The sequence below is a fragment of the Mustela nivalis genome, assembly GCF_964662115.1.
Source record: "Mustela nivalis genome assembly, chromosome: 14".
Taxonomy (NCBI): Eukaryota; Metazoa; Chordata; class Mammalia; order Carnivora; family Mustelidae; genus Mustela; species Mustela nivalis.
Window position 1 is genome coordinate 4,919,595 of NC_139033.1, and position 19,681 is coordinate 4,939,275.

The 19,681-nt window shown below is 46.7% G+C and overlaps 1 protein-coding gene across 3 annotated transcripts in view; it reads right to left on the reverse strand.

Annotated features, from left to right (window-relative positions):
• The window catches only part of CCDC60 (coiled-coil domain containing 60), a 164,947-nt gene that overhangs the window by 52,126 nt on the left and 93,140 nt on the right, over positions 1-19,681 (reverse strand). For all 3 annotated transcript variants that reach the window (XR_014302953.1, XM_082699779.1, XM_082699778.1), the window contains exon 3: positions 5,760-5,930. Coding sequence is in view for 2 of the 3 variants with exons in the window: in XM_082699779.1 (XP_082555905.1) it covers positions 5,760-5,930 (171 nt within the window). In the remaining variant the exon portion in view is untranslated. The remainder of the gene's footprint in view (positions 1-5,759; positions 5,931-19,681) is intronic.

Genomic DNA, 19,681 nt, shown 5'->3' on the forward strand with positions numbered 1-19,681 from the left:
ACGTCTCTGGATGGCTGGAGGCTGTGGACCCAGCAATGAATGAACAAGACAGACCCAGCCTCTCCCCTGCGAAGCGTAGAGTCTAGGGGCAGAAACAGGTATAACGAAACCTGCAGTGGCGATGAGGCTGAGCAGAAGAGTAGATGGTTCTTTGATAGCACAAAATAGGGGCGTTGGCTGAAAAAGAGGCAGGGAATACTTCTTGGAGGAGGTCGTGGCCATTTAGAACCACAAGCCCCATGTTCTTTGACTCTCTTCCAAGGGAGAGATGGCCGTACGGGCCCTTCCCCTGGAATCTTGGTTTTGTGAGTGGTTGAGCTGTTAGAACGTGTCCGTCAAAAGCAATTGGCATGATGCCCATTTTTGGGCCTAGGCTCCACAAACTGGCAGCGTCTCCTTCTTGTTTCTCCGGATGCTCACTGTTAGCGCCCAGTCAGGGGCGTGCTGTGAGGAAGCTGGCAGCCTGAAGCTCGTAGGGAGAAGCACCATAGCTGCTGGGTCTCAGCCCTAGCCGAGCTCACAAGCTGACCGCCAGCTCCGAGGGGCCACCTGTGTGGACACACCGTGTTGGAAATGGACCCTTCGAGCTGCCCTGGCTAGTGGTGCTGGAGACAGTCCTTGCCCATTCGCCCAGCTCAAGCTGCAGAGTTGTGAGTGAAATAAAGGTTTGATGCCTTGAGTTCTTAAATTTTGGTGTGGTTGTTCCCATCAGCAGAAACTGGAACAAACAGTGAGCTAAAATCTGAAGGTTGAATGGAAATTAAGTAAGTGCATGGGATGGGGGAAAGCCCTCCAGTGGGGGGACATATCATGAGTGCAGGAGTAGGTGAAGTGTGTGTGGCTGGGGCAGGGGGAGAAAGAGAGGACTAGCCCATCCAGACTCTTGTGGCCCCGCTCAGACTTTGGTCTTTATCCTTTTAGGAATGGCAGCCAAAAACCCCATTTCAGCTTTAAGCTGAAAGCAACTTATGTCTTGAGAAGATCACTCTGGTTCTGTGTGGGGAATGAGGCTGAGCAGTAGGACAGAGGAGGTGGCGTGGGGACACACATTAGGAATTTACCTTCCTCCTGAGAATTCGAGGACGATCCTGGGGTCACAGAGTTAACTGAAAAACAGGACCAGAATCTAGGTCCACTGATTTCCATTTCCACGCGCTCTTTATTCAGCCCTAGAGCTGAGGAGCCAGAAGCAAATACCTAGGCTTGCCCCTGTGGGGCAACTGTATCTCCAGTGGTTTAGACGACATAGACATTAACCCAACTGTTCCAGTCCTTAAGCTCTGGTTTTCTGTCCTCCTTCAACCAGGATAACAAGAAAAATTCCACCCTTGTTTTTTTTCCCACCTTTTCAGCTAAATCTGCAACTGAAAAACGAGGTCATTGAGCACGGTGGGAAAGCCGCTAGCAGGCAGAAATCTTCCGGGACATGCTTGATTTTCTTTTTCCCTTTGCCTACTTTGTCAGAATTAAAACTTCTGTCTGAAAGAACTTATCCTATGGTCTTGGATCCGCGGGGTGGGGATGGGGGGGTGGGGGGGGAGAGTGGAGTAATCCCTCTCGCTTTTATAATGCGCAAGATCAAATACCTTGTTAAAAAAGTATTATAAATGAACACTTGTCTTTCTGATACTTCGGTGACTGGAATTATGTTTGTAGCACGCGGCTCTTAGATGAGAGATGCTTTCGGGCCTGCCTGGAAAGGAAGATTTTTTGCCATAAATCTGAGGATTTTGGGTAATTGAGGCCCAGAGAGATGAAATTCACCTTATTGAATAATAATAGCTAATAGTTACTGAGGGCTTCTTGTCTGGTATGCCAGGCTCTACGCTAAGCCCTGTTTCATTGGGTCCTCATAACAAACCTGGGAGTTTGGTACCAGGCATCTGGGTGAAGGAGGCTCAGAGAGGTGCAGTGACTGGCCCAGAGTTGAACAGCTGTATGGGAGAAGTCCTGACTCCAACCCAACTTATCCACTGGTGATCCTGGTATGGAGAATTCCCCATTGTTATTTTTTTTCTCTCTTTTTTTTTTTAAAAGATTTTATTTATTTATTTGACAGAGAGAGATCACAGTAGACAGAGAGGCAAGCAGAGAGAGAAAGAGAGGGAAGCAGGTTCCCTGCTGAGCAGAGAGCCCGATGCAGGGCTTGATCCCAAGACCCTGAGATCATGACCTGAGCCAAGGCAGCGGCTTAACCCACTGAGCCGCCCAGGCGCCCCCCATTGCTATTTTTTAACCCTTGCTTCTCCACCTGCATTTGATGGCTACACAGCAGTCATGGCCTCCCCTTTTATTGTAACAGCCACACTTGTGCTGCTCCTAGAATCCACCAGATAAGACACAAGGAGACCAGTGTCTATGAGAAGAACGATCTCATGCATATTTAAGCTTATTAAACTTTAAATAAACCATGTCTCACGCTCTGAAACATGGATGGGAGAAGAGAGAATCGTGTTCTATGACCGTGGATTAAAACCCTATTCAAACAAGGGAGACGTGGCAACAGAAGCCTTGAGAAAGTTGCAAGAAACTCTTTAACAGATGCCTCTCCCCCTTCCCCAGCACCTGTTCATTGGCCCGTTAATCTGAATGCAGCTCCTGCAAGAAGGAATCCCGAGTTCTTTCCTTCTCCTTATGTCCTGGAAAGTCTGCCAGCTGGCTGCTTGTCAGTAGGAGCCCCCCAAATTAATGATGGGCTGTATGGTGACTAACAGAACATAATGGAAAAAAAAAAAAAAAAGAATCCTGGGCTCTAAGCACCGTTGGCTCAGGGAAAGCAGAGTTTGCACTAAGCTCTTGGAACCCTCATGGGTAAAGTAAGAACTGCCTTCCTCATTGAGTGGCTGGCCTTCTCTCTATCATGTGCCTCTATCCCATGAGCAGGCATTATTGGTGGCCCATTTAGTGGATGGATGCTGGTGGCTCAGGTCATGACTTGCCTGCTTTCTTTTCACTCTGAAAATCACGTTTCCGAAAGATGACACCGTCCACTTTCAGCTCTGGTCTTCCTAGTCAGAAATGCTGGCCGTAGGAACTTCTGCTGGGCTGATACTGATGGGTCTAACCACGTCTCTTTCATTCTTTTTTCTTTTTTTTAAGATTTTATTTATTTATTGGACAGACAGAGATCACAAGTAGGCAGAGAGGCAGGCAGAGAGAGAGAGGAGAAGCAGGCTCCCTGCTGAGCAGAGGGCCCGATACGGGGCTCGATCCCAGGAACCCAAGATCATGACCTGAGCCGAAGGCAGCGGCTTAACCCACTGAGCCACCCAGGCGCCCCACCACATCTCTTTCTATTCAGCATTAAAGATCCTGCTCAAAAGCCACGCTTCTGGAGTATCTATCCAGACTCTCTTTTTGCCCCCTAACCTTGAGGGGATAGGCATTAGTGAAATCATAGAAATGCTATCTATGTTCTCTGCCCCCCAGCTTCCGGCATAAGGCTCTCCAAACCCTTGTAGTCTCCTAAGTGGTAACAGCACTAGGAATATCCTTTGTTCTAATATTTGGTCTTAGACCCTGGTTCTTGGCACCGAACTCCTTAACCCTTTGGAATTTCCTGCGTGGTAGGAATGCCTTGTGATACCATCAACTCCGTGTGGTTCCAGAACATTTTCCTCACCCCCAAGGAGGCCCCCTCCCCATTAAGCAGTTACTCCCCACTCCCTCCCTCCCTCGGCCCCTGGCAACCACCAATCTGCTTTCTGTCTGAGATAAACCTCAAAAACATTCTGGTAAGTGAAGGGAGCCATACGCAGAAAGGTCACGTGATATAGGATCTCACTGATAGGACCCTTGTTTTTAAGCAGCATATGCTGAGGGGCGCCTGGAATGGCATATCCCATTAAGCATCCGACTCTTGGTTTCAGCTCAGGTCACGGTCTCAGGATCCTGGGATTGAGCTCCACATCGGGCTCCCTGCTCAGAATGGGTCTGCCTGAGGGTCTCTCTCCCTCTCCCTCTGCCCCTCCTTCTCACGCTCTCTTTCTCTCTCTCTCTGTCTCTCTCAAGTACATATATAAATCTTCAAAAAAGAAAAAAAAAAGAAGCACATATTGATACTTCTCTAAGTTCGCACAGTGAAGAACAGAATTTGGGACATATTGTGGAGGAAAGCGGGGTGTCTGCTGTGAATTCCTTTCCTCTTTAGCTGACAGCCTGGCAGTGTGGGTCCTGGAAGCCCTAGCAGAGTGGCTGTCGACCTTGGCTCCACGTGGAAGTCATTGTGGGAACTTTCAAACATACTCAAACATACTTTCAAACATACCTGGACACAAGCAGCACCTCCAGAGGGTCTGATGTAGTTGGTCTGGGAAGCACCCTGGGCATTGGTATTTTGTGTTATCTAGTTGTATCCGTGGGATGAAGTGAGCTTTGGGTCCTCCTACTCTGCCATCTTTCTCTGGGCATTGGTATTTAAAAAATAAAACTGCCCAGGTGATTCCGATGTGTAGCCAGGGTTGAGACCTTGGCTGTAACAGGACAATGGCTATGGGGACAGGCCATTTCCACCATCCTTCCCTCTCCACCTGCCTCAATACCTCCTTTCCATCCCAGATTCATGCTTTATTGAAGTCCAAGTATCCTAGGAGTCTGTCCATGCGGAATGGCATAGCCTAGGAATTTTGGTGTCACTCAGGGACTCAGGGATGCTTTTTATTTTATTTTATTTTAAGATTTTATTTATTTATCTGACAGATCCCAAGTAGGCAGAGAGGCAGGCAGAGAGAGGAAGGGAAGAAGATTCCCTGCTGAGCAGAGAGCCCCATGCTGGGTTCGATCCCAGGACCCTGAGATCATGACCTGAGCCGAAGGCAGAGGCTTTAACCCACTGAGCCACCCAGACACCCCTCAGGGATGCTTTTTAATTTATGACCTGAGTAACAGGGGAATTATGTGAGCATTTCTAAAGTTAATTCCTAATCTCAAAAAGGGGGTGGGTAAAAATATTACCTATCTAAGGAATATTTTGAAATTTAGATGAGAAGATGTGCATAAAGCACAGATTAGACACTCGTTTTAATTATTGTTGTGGTTGTTACTGTCATCTTCCCCATTGCTGTTGTTACGTGAATGCACATTTCGTGATGGACCGGTCCGTTGATGGTCCTCTCCCAACCAGAGGACAGAGCGGTACAGAAAGTGGGGGCTACTTTAGTCAACAAGCCAACAACCATTTCTTGTGCACCTGCTTTGGGTGGACACTGAGCTAGGATTTGAGGGTGCAGCTGAAGGTCTAGAATAGAGACCTTAATGTGGGTTAAAGTAAACGAGCACACAAACACGGTACAGGAACCCTGAATCTGAGTAGGTTTCGGAAGGGGTTGATCTGGATTCCAGGAAATATCAGGAAAGGGCGCCATTCACCTTGGGCTTTCCATAAGTAGAACTTTAGTCAGAAGAGGATGTGGGAAAGGCTGTTACTGAAGGCCCAAGGAACAGCATGAGGAGAGGCCTAGGGCGAGGGGCAGGCCGTGTAGAGGGAGGGAAAGAGACACATTTGGGAACCAACAGGAGTTCTTGGATAGCTCTTGACATCAGACATGAGAACAAACATCTGTAGCAGAAGATACTCCACGGAGTCCCAGGAGGTCAGGCTGAGAGGTAGGTAGGAGCAGACTAAAAGCAATGGTCAGACGCCAGCCTGAGAGGGGGCTTCTGGTCAGAGACAACCGCCATCTCCCGGCCCAGGCAGGCGGCGTTCGCTCGGCACAGCCCTTCCCCAGACTGTGGGCGCTGCAGCTGCCGCATCTACTTACGCCAGAAGAATTTCGCCGTAATGGATGTCTGACATCTTTTTGGCTGGCTGGAATTTGTGTCTTTCTTCCTCTTTGAGTTTCTGAAGTTGCTGTTGCTTCTTTTTCAAGGCGCTCTCTTCTCGCAGCATGCTGAAGTAGCCGCGGCCTATCTTCGCCGACTGGATCAGCATGCTGGAGGGGGTTGGGGGGGCGGGAGAGAGCAACAAAGTTGAGCTGATCGTGAAGACAGTGCTATATACATATATATTTTAAAGATTTTATTTATTTATTTATTTATTAGAGAGATGGAGAGAGAGCACAAGGAGGCAGAGCAACAGGCAGAGGGAGAGGGAGAAGCAGGCTCTCTGCTGCCCGAAGCGGGGCTCGATCCCAGGACTCTGGGATCATGACCTGAGTCGAAGGCAGATGCTTAACCGACTGAGCCACCCAGGTGCCCCAAAGACAGTGTTACATTGTCCTGGGACTGATCATCTCTGAAGGACACCCTCATACCTCCAGGGCAGGAACCTCCTTGCCTTTGGAACTCCAGAGCCAGAAGGACCTCTCTGGCCTCAGTTCCTTCTTCAGTCCATTATTCAACAAATATTTATTGAGCAACTATTATGTGCCAGACACTCTGTTAGATGCTATGAAATGAGCATAATAATCCACACCCCGCAAGATGAGACACTTTTATGCTTGGAAAGGGGCTCATCCGTGATAATCGGTGGCAGATCAGTCCTGTAGGGCCTGGGCTCCTGGCCAAGGCTGCCTTCTCTCAGATTCACCTAAATGCTCACATTTGCTTCACATGCTTCACAAGGGCTGCAAAGTGGAGGCAGTAAGGTGTATAGGTGTTTGCTGTGTCATGTGACATACGTTGAGACTTCGTGACCCCACCACTGTTTCCTAATCAGACGTCCTGATACTGGGGCTTGATGCCAAGACATTCTGTGCTGACTGGTCTACACCCCTCCCCCATTTTGCCGTTTGTCACCTTGGGGTTGGAGTTTGAAGCACTCTGGTGGAGAAGGACTGAACCCATCTCTCTGTCTGTCCTGACTCTCTGGGAAGTTGTTAGGCACCGTGTTGAACCACCACCATGTTTCCCCAGCCGTGAGTATCGGTTCCGAGATTTACTTTTATTCTCAAAATTCCTCTTAAGCAACCAGTGTGTGCTGGGGACTGTGCTCACCACTGGGGACACGGTGATGAACAGAATGCTGCTCTAAGAGTAAACCAATGATGGTGAAGAATGACGGAGCGTGAGAAGGACTCTGAGCTTTGTAAGAAGAGAGCACCTAATTCAGACTAGGGGATGGTTGGAGACATCTTCCTGCATGAAGCGAGACCTCCTTTCCTTTGTTCTGAGTAACCTCTTTCTGTCTCCTTGTCTTTCTCTCGTGCTCAGCTTTGGAGGGGAATGTTCTCAGCAAGCTGTCTTGGTTAGATTTTGATGGATTAATTAATCCTTGTTCATTTTCTAGGAAGAGTTAAGGTGTTACTGAGGACATTTGCATGTCAGCAGTGGCTTCTCATAATGTCCACTGGGAAAAATATGCTGGGAGGCAGGGGGTGGAGCTTTCCCAGTATTTTTTTAAATTGCATCACACAGTGATAACTTTTCATTCATTTAGTTCTTGGGCAGACATTGCCTGAGAACCTGCTAGTCCAGACACTGTGAGGAGACTGAAGTTATACACAGCAATAAGATAAGGCATCTGCGGCCAGAGAGTTCACAGTATGATAGAGGAAGTACACCCACGAACATACACTCTGAGCACAATGTAGAAAGAGCTACAGGGACCTAGAGAAATCTAAGAGGGCTTCCCGGGGGAGGTGACATTTGGAATAAGTAGGGATTTACCAGTAGGAAAACACGTGGGAAATGGCATATAAGTGGATGGAATAGCAGTTAGTTATAAATGCGAAGAGGTGAATTATCGACTAAATGTTTGTGTCCCCTTAAAATTTATATGTTGAAACCCTACCCCCAATGTGATGGTATCAGAAAGTTAGGATTAGATGAGGTCATAAGGGTGGAGCCCTCATGAAAGGGATTAGTACGCTTAAAGGGTCATGGGAAAGCTTCCTTCCTTTCTCTGCTGCCCATCGTGTGAGGATACAACAAGATTCCAGCAGTCCACAACCCGGAAGAGGTTCTCACCAGAACCTGCCCGTGCTGGCACTTTGATCCAGACTTCCAGTTTCCAGAACGTGGGAAATAAGTTTTTGTCATTTGCAAGCCACGCAGTCTATGGTACTTTATTATAGCAGCTGGAACTGACTAGGATGGCTGAATCCGAAGATGGCCCGTTTAGGAAACTACAAGTGTCTTTCAAAAGCTGGAGCACAGAAGGAATACGGGAGAGTGGCCAGAGCGAAAGCTGGCACCTGGCAGGGAGCAGGTGGTTCAGGGCTTTGGGGTCTGGATTGAAGTGAGCCCTGATCTGGGAGTTGCTAGAAATAGAACTTCTAGAAATGTTTCAGGAATCTGCAAATGTTTGAGTTTTTATAAACAGCTTTTCAAGCTAATGACAGTACAAAACTACAAAACATCCTGTTAGATACCAGATTGGTTCATTTTGTATAAGCTTTTCCTGCCATTTCTGTTGTGTTGACCAATTCTGCAAAGCACATTTTTTTCACATCTTAACATGTGTGAGACGAGTGTGTGTGTTTTATTGTGTTTGTCATCATCTACACATTCTAACTTTTTTGTGACTCTGGACAGCCTGACCACACAATAGCCTCCCTTGATGTTTTAGACCGCAAAACCACTGGATCATGAGTTGGGGTCTGAAATGTACATTTTTAAAAAACATACTCTTATAAAATCAAGATAGTGACAGTATGAAAATTTGCAGACCGGGGATCAGTAGCTAGGAAGAAAATCTGGCAACAATAGCAAAGCATCCATTTTTTTTTTAAGATTTTATTTATTTATTTGACGAGAGAGAGAGAGAGAGAGAGAGATCACAAGTAGGCAGAGAGACAGACAGAGAGAGAGGGTAGCAGGCTCCCTGCCGAGCGGAGAGCCCGGGGCTCGATCTCAGGACCGTGAGATCATGACCTGAGCCGAAGGCAGAGAGAGGCTTAACCCACTGAGCCACCCAGGGGCCCCGCAAAGCATCTTTTTAAGATATGTTGCATACAGCACTGTTGACTTTAATGAAAACATGGGATTCAGAGGAGCTGGATTTTAAATATGCAAAAATTTGTAGAATCTTTTAAGTGGGGTGCCTGGGTGCCTCAGTTGGTTAAGGGACTGCCTGCGGCTCGGGTCATGATCCTGGAGTCCCTGAATGGAGTCCCACATTGGGCTCCCTGCTCAACGGGGACTCTGTTTCTCTCTCTGACCTTCTCCCCTCTCATGCGCGCTCTCTGTCTTTCTGTCAAATAAATAAAAATCTTAAAAAAAAAAAAAAAGAATCTCTTAAGCAATGTATTTCTCTTACATTTTCCCTTTAATGCAGAGAGTGATATATTAAAAATTGTCTAGGAGAGTGAAGAGAAGCTTTTAAAAATCGTGACATAATATTTTTATGAAATAGAAGTTCTAAAGGGATAAGAAAGCATTGTCTTAATTTAATTGGCAGTATTTTTTATCTTGTTTTGTTTTAAGTGATGTGTCTTAGCTTCAATGACAGCCTATGGTATTTGAATTTCTTACAAATATGTCACTGACAGGTGACATCAGTCATCTTTTTCTACACTTAGACCCTGCTTCTCGGCTCATGTCACATTTTCTGAATGTCTACACTACGTGTCACATGTCCAACCCAGCCAGCCAGTTGCAGGCAAGGATCACATATTCTCCCAGTTCATATTCTTGTCATAGCAAAATAATCTCTCAGTTTCCTCTCGGACAAAATTGTGCAAAAATAAATGAATGTGTAACCTGGGGTAACCCAGTGAAACTGTGTGACAGATAACTTTGGCCCTTAATTGTCTAGGAGCTTTTTCCTGGCTTTTATTTTTAGGTTGAGGAATGCGAGCCGTTGATATGATGTGGAATTTGTGTTTGGAACAACAGTGTGCTTCTATTTTGCTTTTAAGCTTCTGAATCCACTAATCAAAAGAGTGTCCTGAGGTTACAGGATAACCTGATAAAAAAGAAAACTGTTACCACTGGCAACCTCTTAATTTCACAAATGACGGTTTTCTTGCTGTAGCACAAACAAAGCTATTGCAGAGCCAACCTGGGGGCTGGGGCTGATGTGACAGCCACCTTTGTTGTGTTACTTCACTGAGGCTCCTTGCTCAAAATTTGGTTCCGAAGTTTGAAACAGACATCACAGATGTACTAAAAAGGTGTGAAGCAACTTTGTACTCACATAATGAGACTTTCTGGGCAGAGCAGGGAGGTTCCCAAGCAGGTCTGAAATCAGCCTGCGAGAGCAGAGACGGGTGACTGCCTCAGGGTTTTATCGTGGTCAGGGAGTGGGGCTGGGGTGAGCAGTCCCTTGTCTGTGGCTTGAGCTTCCCTCCAGCACCAAAAGCAGCAGCTGGACCTTCTTGTTAGCTTGCCCAGGGGTGGACAGAAGGGAAAGAGACAGTGGGGGGGGGGGGGAGCTTGAAGGCTGTCGGGAGTCATACATCAAAAATGTTGTTAGATTCTTCATTGCAGTGATTCACGCCCAACTTGATCTTTGTCTGTCTGCTTGGATAACTGCATCATTATCAACCATCAGACGGTAATTTATTGAATTCTTACTGTGTGCCAGGCACTCCCTCTAGGTGCTGAGATACAGCAGCGAACAAAACAGCCGCAATATTCCTGCGCTCGGGAAAGTCAGGTGGAGAAGGATGAAAACGAAGAAGTGAGCTCTAGACAGTATGTGAGGTGCTGCGGAAGATCATAAAGTCGGGACGTGGGGGGGAGTGGCTGCCAGGGGTAGGGGGAGAGTGTGTGCAGGTTGAAATACAAGCTCAGCTGAATGGATAAAGAAGATGTGGTATATACGTATATAGACAATGAGATGTTACTCAGCCACGAGAAAAAGAAATCTTGCCATTTGCAATAATGTGGCTGGAACTAGAGGGTATAATGCTAAGCAAAACAAGTCAACCAGAGAAAGGCAATTATCTTATGATTTCACTCATATGTGGAATTTAAGAAACAAAACAGAGGAGCATAGAGGAAGGGGGGGGGGAATATAAAATAAGTTGAAATCAGAGAGGGAGACAAACCGTAAGAGACTCTTTAACTCTAGGAAAGAAACTGAGGCTTGTTGGAGGGGAGGTCGGTGGGGGATGGGGTAACTGGGGGATGGGCATTAAGGAGGACACGTTGTGTAATGAGCCCTGGGTATTATATGCAACTGATGAATCACTGAACTCTACCTCTGACACTAATAGTATGCTCTATGTTAATTAATTGAATGTAAATAAAATTAAAATACATAGATGACCAACAAAAGGTCTTGCTGAGAAGGTGGCATGCAGGTTTCTGGGGGAAGAGTGTTTCAAGTAAAGGGAGCAGCATATGCAAAGGCCCTGGGCAATTACAATTTTAGAGTAAGGAAGTTCAATTTTCATGGAATAAAATGTGATATTGCACAATGCACTTTTGTTACTGATGCATTGTATTTGCTTTAGATAGTGGTGTTTTATTTAAGACTTGTGGTAGAAAGGTCCTGCTCTAAAAATGGAAGGAAGGAAAGAAGGGAAAAAGAGAGAAAGGAAAGAAGGGGAAAAGGAAAGAGGGAAGGAAAGGAGAGGGGAAGAAAGGAAGAGCTGTGTCCTGGACTGGGATAAGCAGGAAAATACCAGGGGACTCTGCTGCTTCGGGTACCTGCTCCTTCCCCACAGCCTTGCTCCAGGGCGCTACTCCAGGAGGCAGTAGATTTTACCATTTTAATTAAGAAGTTCATTGCTATTAACTCAATCTAACATCCTCTTGTGCAGGAACCCAGTAACAGAGCTGTAGAGGCCCCTCTCTGCTGCTGGAGTTCAATAAGACTCACCTGCCTCCAGTGTGTTCTTGAGATGTAACAAACCATGTAGAGAAGAGGCCTTTGAAGTGAACTAGGCAGTGATAGGGTTTCACATCTGTGGTAGACCTTAGCCCTGCTCGCCTCTGCTTCTGCCCCTCCCCAACCCTTTTGCTCCTGGAGGCGTGGATTAACTTATGTATTCTCATAACAGCTCTGTGTTGTATCTAGACGCTGCCGTTATCACTGGGTCTGAACCTGGTAGTGGGTTGAGCTACGGAGTCCTGCTGTCCGGTGTGCTGGGTTATAGACTTCCCCCGGGAAGTCTCACCTGCCTACCCCGAAGGTCCATCAACTTTAGAGACTCTGTGGGTCACTGGGTCCTTGGCGAACTTGAGTGACTTGGCCTTGACTGGCAAGGCCTTTACCTATGAAACCTCCCTTGGAGTTGCCCAGATTCTCTTAGGGAGTGAAAGGTCATCATTGAAAGGTGTCTGTCCCAGGACAGACCATGGTCTTCAGGGACAGAAAGAGCGGAGGCAGGTGTGGGGAAGACTCATCATGTCTGATGATTGAGCATGACAAGGGGAGGGTCCCACGGACGGAACAGACCTGGCCAGTTTGGTGGGCTTTGGGCTTGGATTTCAGTGTCTGATTTCAAAGCCACCGTCTTCCCCTGAAGTTGTGTATTATGAATTATGGATTGAACTGTCCTACAATGCATAGGTTGAAGCCTTAACTCCCAGTATCCAGAATGTGACCTTACTTAGAAATAAGGTCATTGCTCAGGCAATTAGGTAAGATGAGGTGGTGCTGGCATAGGGTGGGCCCTCATCCAGTAGGACTGGTGTCCTTATCAAAAGGGGAAGTTTGGACCGAGGCCCGCACACAGGGAGAAGGCCGTATAAAGATGGAGGCAGAGATGTGGGTGATGTTTCCACCGGCAATGGGGAACATCAGAAATGGCAGTCTTGAGAAGCTGGGTGGAGGCATGGTACGGAGTCTCCCTTACAGGGCTCCGAAGGAACCAATCCCCCAACACACTGACCTTGGACTTCCAGCCTCCAGAAGTGTGAGACAGCACATTTCTGCTCAAACTGTTGCAGTGCGATCATGGAACCGCTTACTGTTTCTATTCTTTGGCTGTGAGGGTCCACCACATCCCGATTAAATTAATTTATAGAAAGGGCCACGCTGATGGTCCGTGCCACAGCAAATGAAAAGGGCTTGACTATGACATGGCACACCTTAGGCTGCACACCTGTTAGGCGTTGGACTCTGTGTTAGACCCTGACTCTGTGTTAGGTCGTGTTCGAGGCACTGGCGTTACAAAGGTGAACACATCCTCAGAGAATTCACAGCCTTTCCCTCTGCAGTCTTAGTGAGCTGTCCTTTTATTGTAATGAAGAGGTTGGTGAGACTCAGTTTGACTCAGTGATGCCCTTATTCCAAAAAGTATTAGAGGCAGAACATTTTTTAAAAAGTGAAAAAGGCAAGGAAAACAAGAAGGCCAACATCAGGTCAGACAGGTGTCAAAACCTGTACCACGTGATCAGGGGTGCCAGTTTGGCCCTGAGCATCCTGGTGGCTAATGCAAGGAGGGAAACACAATCCCTCGTGTGATTCCTAATGACCATACAATTTTTAGAGACCTGCTCGGGAGATGCCTCCTTATTCCTGGTGTTGAAACTGGGAAGAGATTTCGCTCAGGGACCTCTACAGGGAGGATCCTGTGTAAAACCACGTCTGTAACAGAACCCTAAATGCCCAGAGTGGCGAAGGCCTCTGTAACTCACAGAATGGGGTAGGGGAACCGGGCTTGGGGAATCTAGTCAGCAGGTGTTCTATTGGAATTACCATCCAAACCAAAGCAAACCAAAGCAGCCAGACTCCCAGCTGCTAGATCTTCTGGAAAGAGCCGGGTGAGAGACAAGCGTGGTTCAGGAGGGGGGTCTGGGCCCTCACGTCAGACACTCCAGTCTATTCTGGGAACTTCAGGCTACAGGATGTTCATTCGGTACTCCGAGAAGCGCTCCCACGGCACCATGGAGGCCCGTTTAAAAATACTTAATATTTTAGCAAATTCCTATCTAATTCCCTTGTATTCTCCCTACATTTTCTCCATCATTATTGCTGATTACCAGGCTATTTGTGTGAAGGGAGCTATTTGCAGGGAAGAGCAGTTTTCGCCTTTAAATCCACTCACCCGGGGCCTCCTGTTCACCGCTTTCCACGCTGTAAAACTCCCCTGGCTAACATCGCAAGAGGAACGATGGGGAGTCAAATAATTAACTGCATCAGGCAAGCGGAGGAAGAAGCCGATTATAAAATGGAAAGCTTCCTCTACCCAGTGCCACTTATTCCTAACCAGTGCATGGGGGTGGGTTTTTATTTCTAAGGGACATATGTTCTCGGCACGGGAGTCTGCGTGCGATCCCATGAATGGAGATTGCACACTTCGGCAGTGGGAATGTTCTGAGCAGGGCTTAGCTGAGACAGACCAGAGGCTGTCTTTGGCTATGGAGTCCTGCTGTCCGGTAAGGAAGCCCAGGTTTTTCTTCCCCAGCACCTTCAGACTTGAGGAGCCATAAGTACATGGTGAGGCTTGCTGGGGACAGCCTCTGCATGGGACCTTTACTTTAACCCCTCTCTTCGGCAGGTTTTAAACCTCTCTGAACTACAGGGGCAGTTGGTTAAGCATCTGTCTTTGGCTCAGGTCATGATCCCGGGGTCCTGAGATACAGCCCCACATCAGCTTCCCTGCTCAGCTTCTCCCTTTCCTGTCCCTCCTCTCACTCCTGCTCTGTCTCTCTCAAATAAAGAAATAAAATCTTAAACACACACACACACACAACACACACCCCCAAAAACCTCTCTGAACTACAGTCTCTTCAACTTTGAATGGGAAAAATCTTAGATCTTGCCTTCAAGGGCCTTTGAGAGGATTAAGTGAGTTGGTGGATATAAAGAGCTTAGAATGGTGCCTGGTACATAGGACTCAATGATTGGGAGCTGGAGCTGTTACTGCTAACATTGTTGTTGCCAACTTGCTAACATTCCCGAGGGGTTGGTGTGATTTCCAGGTGAGAAAACATGGAAAGTTGTCGGTAAACAATGAGGGTCCATCACAGCTGGAACGTGGGAAAAGCAGGGCTTGGAAGCCAGGAGAGCTGGTTCCAGAATGTTCCCGTCTCCACCTGTGCGCTGCCGGTTCAAGCACATTCAACAGGAAGCTGTAAAGCTTGGAGTTTGTTTATCTCCAGGCTGTATGTTGTGTGCAGCGGTCATTTCTAGGCTTATAGAATAGAAACTGGTGGCTTAGCTTTTCTGCTTTTAGACCATGTTTCACCCAATCCCAGATACCACCTGTGGCAGATTGAAGTCATTATTCACACTCCCCCTTTCCCAGCACCTTGGCTTTTGCCTTTCATGTGACTTCCTTGGCCTATGGATGTTAGCAGATGTCACTTGAACAGAAGCTTGAATTGGGTCCATGACGATAATAAACCCCACTCTTTTGCTGAACCCGGAAGAATGAGAAAGGCATGAGGAACAGAACTAAACCCACTGAATCTCAGCCAAGATCGGCCAAGCCTCAGTTAACCTATAGACACATGGGCAAAGGAAGAAATATGTCCTGCAAGTCACTGAGTTTGGGGCAGCTTGTTACATAGCGTTATGGTGAAAATAGCTGACCAACACATTGTCTATTATAAGATGCACTTTTATTTTTTAAAGCTTTGAATTTCTCATTGTTTTGTCTTGTTTTTTTAAGATTTTATTTGCTTATTTGACAGACAGAGATCACATGAAGGCAGAGAGGCAGAAAGAGAGAGAAGGGGGGGGAAGCAGGCTCCCTGCTGAGCAGGGAGCCCAATGGCGGGGCTCGATCCCAGGACCCTGAGATCATGACCTGAGCTGAAGGCAGAGGTTTAACCCATTGAGCCACCCAGGTGCCCCTGCACTTTTATTTTTGAATCACAAAGAAGGAAAGACCCATGCCAGTTAAATTAAGAAAATAATTGTACATTACATCCCCAGTTCAGAGATGTTCAAATGTGTGGGGGATAATGTCCCTCTTAGATAAGATAAAATATGGTAATAAGAAAGAAATCGCCTCAGACTTGAGAAAAGATGGTCCAGAATAGAGCTTAGATCACAAAATAATTTACAGCTCATTCTGAGAAGTATCTAGCATACTTAATAAAATACTTGTGCAAACTTCTGATATCTTTTGATGACATAAAGAGCCCTTTCGGGATGTTAGATTGCCCCACACAACTGGCCCATCAGACTTGCAACAAGGCCCTTAAATTTTTTTTTTTTTTAAGATTTTATTTATTTGACAGGCAGAGATCACAAATAGGCAGAGAGGCAAGCAGAGAGAGGGAGAAGCAGGCTCCCCGCTGAGCAGAGAGCCTGATGTGGGGCTCGATCCCAGGACCCCGGGACCATGACCTGAGCTGAAGGCAGAGGCTTAACCCACTGAGCCACCCAGGCACCCCAAGGCTCTTAACTTTTAACAAATCATTCCTCCCTTGGGCAGGGCTATCTAACTAGCTCCTTGTTACTCAAAGTGTGGTGGTCTTTTTACTAGCATCATCCACATCACTTAGGAGTTTGTGAGAAAGGCAGAATCTTGGGTCCCCTTCAGACCTCCTGAATGAGAAACTGCATTTTAGGAGGACCCCCAGGTGATTCATATATGCACTGAGGTCTGAGATGCATTAGTCTGGCTGTCCCCTTTCCTCTATTAAGAAAACAAAAACGGGCACCTGGGTGGCTCAGTGGGTTAAAGCCTATGCCTTCGGCTCAGGTCATGATCCCCGGGTCCTGGGATCGAGCGCCACATCCGGGTCTCTGCTCAGCCAGGAGCCTGCTTCCCTTCCTCTCTCTCACCTGCCTCTCTGCCTACTTGTGATCTCTGTCTGCCAAATAAATAAATAAAATCCTAAAAAAAGAGAGAACAAAAACAAAAAACAAAACAAAAAACCCCCAACAAAACAAAAGAATTCTCCAGGAAGAAATCTTTGAACTATTAGAACTCTATTTCTGTTACAAATCGTTGATCTATTAGAAGCTTGCTTTCCTTGCTGCAGGTTTGGAGTAAAACTTTAACACGTGCTAGCGATCACTTCATCGCAGAAAATTACTGAAGCCCATGGGTAGTAGACACTGTCAACCTTTGAGGGCGCTTGGCTTGCAGTAAGTCTCCTTTTTAACAGAATCCGCTCCATCCTGAGGGCCGTAGAGGAAACTAGGGCTGAACAGCATCGAAAGCAGCCCAGCTCCCTTCACAGGGGCCTTTCTAGAAGCTGTGGAGTTCTGCGGTACGGTGCTGGGGGAGTAGCAAAGGGAACTCATGGTCACCCTCTCTCCTGGGGGGGTGGGATTAACCTCCGCAAATCACTTTGTTAAAAACCAAGAGCCCAGATGTACTTTAAAAAACAAAACAAACAAAACAAAATCCAAAAAACCAAAACCTAACTTTTAATGGCATTATGGCTCTTCCTCCAGCTGGTTTTCACTCATATTTTCCGTCTCTGTCTGCAAGAAATATGAGGCTGTAAAACCAGGAGTGGTTCAATGGGGAAAGGCAGAATGACATTAAAATGAACAAACAAGACCGGCAATCCGATTTCGGGGATGTCCTGCTCTCAAAGACGGGAATCGCCTACACGGGAAATTTTCACTTAAGCAAATTTTACTGTTTTCAAAGGATAGCAAAGAAATCAAGTTTCTTTGCAGTTCGTGGAGCCTGGAGACTTGGAGAGCCCTTTTCATCTGGCTGGCTCTCGCCTTGCTTTGTCAGCCCACCCAGACATATTGATTTCCGAGAGGGAGAGGGCCAACCTGATGGAGAGAAGGCATCTGAAATGCCATCCTTAAATTCTTGAATTTTCAGGCAACCCATACAGGCAAAAAATTAATAACGCAGCCCCAATTCATACGCACCCAGCAAATATTTTGCATTTAAATTCCCGCATTAGAATGCCCTGTTTATACAATAACTTAATAAATCTAGCCTGGCTGCCAAATTGACAAGAAGGTGAGAATCATTCATTAAAATGCAAATGCAATTGAGATGAAATTTGGAATACATTTATTACAGCAATTGAACTTCAGTCAACTGTAGTCACAACACAGATTTTGAACTGCCTTTCAGACAAAAGGACGTGTTGTAGTGTGCCCCCCTCCACCACCACCCAAGTTAATATCTTTGTCAGCATGCAAATTAAAGCCATTTCCTGAGTGCTAATGATTTGCAATGGAGGATTTCACTCTTCTTTATAGGACAAGATTGCCAGAGATAAAGGTCAACTGCATACACAAAAGATTGCACTGGTAGCATATTGTGTATACAGCAAATTGACGGCAAACATATTCTGGGTACTTATGGCAACCACATTCTTATTAAATCACACCCGAACATCTCTTTACCGTCCCTGGGTCATTTGCTAATTGTAATGCCCAACAATGGGAGATTTGCCCAGTCAGGATTTGACCCCTCAGATCAAAAGCTTCCATTCGGATCTTGGTCCTGCCTGAATGACTCAGCCCGCAAAGAGGTCCCGTTTGTGGGTCTCGTTTGTGGGTTCCTTTTGGTCTCTAAAGCAGGTGGAAGGAAAACACGGCTGGGACCCGATCGTCTGTGGAGACATCGCCAAGTACCTCCTTCGGTTTTATTCTCTCTGATTCCTTTGCAAACGTCAGGTGGCATTTCTGAGGTGTGGCACCGTGCACCTGCCCCTAGCAGACACCGTTTGAGGTGGAGGGAGGTAAGACATAGAGTGTTTCTTTGGCCGCGGGTGAGTGTGCTGTTCAGGAGTCCCTCTAGGGTGGCAAAAAGCAGCATGTTTCACCTGTCAAATGGGGAGATGACTTCTGACCCCTTGAAGGGGTCATGTCCACCAGCTTCTCAGGAAGCGATGCCAGCTCAACCTCTTCAACAGCCCCTGACTGCCTTCCTTCCTGTCGCCATCTGAGTCAGAAACCGTCCTTCCTTGCCTCTGTTATTCTAAGTAGCTTCCTGGTCCTTTTCCCTTTCTCAGCCTGTGTCTACTTGGATGCCACAGGGCGCTTTCTGAAATGCAGACCTCGCCTGGGTGGCTCAGTCGGTTAAGCCACTGCCTTCGGCTCAGGTCATGATCTCAGGGTCTTGGGATCGAGTCCCGCATCGAGTTCCTTGTCCAGCAGGGAGCCTGCATTTCCCTCTGCCTCTGACTGCCGCTCTGCCTGCTTGTGCTCGCTCTCTGACAAATAAATACAATCTTAAAATAAAATAAAATAAAATAAAATAAAATAAAATAAAATAAAATAAAATAAAATAAAAATGCAGAGCTCATCATTCCCATCAGAGCACGCCCAACCCTTCCACGGCTCTCCACTGTCCTCAGGACAAAGTCCCGAATCTTCCATGACAGTAAGGCCTGCTGAGATGTGGGCTTTATTTTGAAGGGAAATAGAATATGCCGTCCCCAAATATGCCTCTGTGGCATATTGATGGTTTTGAATTAAGATGATTAGAATTAAGATGATTTTGTATTAAGATACAGCCAGTGCGAGGAGGACACTCTGACCCTCTTTTGTCCCCCTGAGAGCAGGAAATAAATCTTCCCGGTGTAAGGCACCCTCCGTGTACCAGGAGGAAGAGAGGCATCCTTAGTGATGTGGGAAACAAAGGCAGAAGAAAACTTACTGACTTTCCTTACGACCTGCAGCCCACGGACAGATCCTCCAAACAGGCAGAGTGACATTCCCCCAGGAACTCGACTGCCTCAACATTGATACTTTGCTAAAGCCAAAAGGCAGTCTTAGCCCAACCCCTAAGACCTGTGAGTCTACTTTAACATATAAAAATTCCTTTGGAAACTTCCTTTATCGCTACTCCCCCAAGATACATGTTGGCAATCAACCCTTAAGTATATGACCCACCGATAAACGTCTGACGGGTCTCATGACTCAGGTTTTATTAGACAACAATACTTTGCCCCTCAAGGTCCTGGA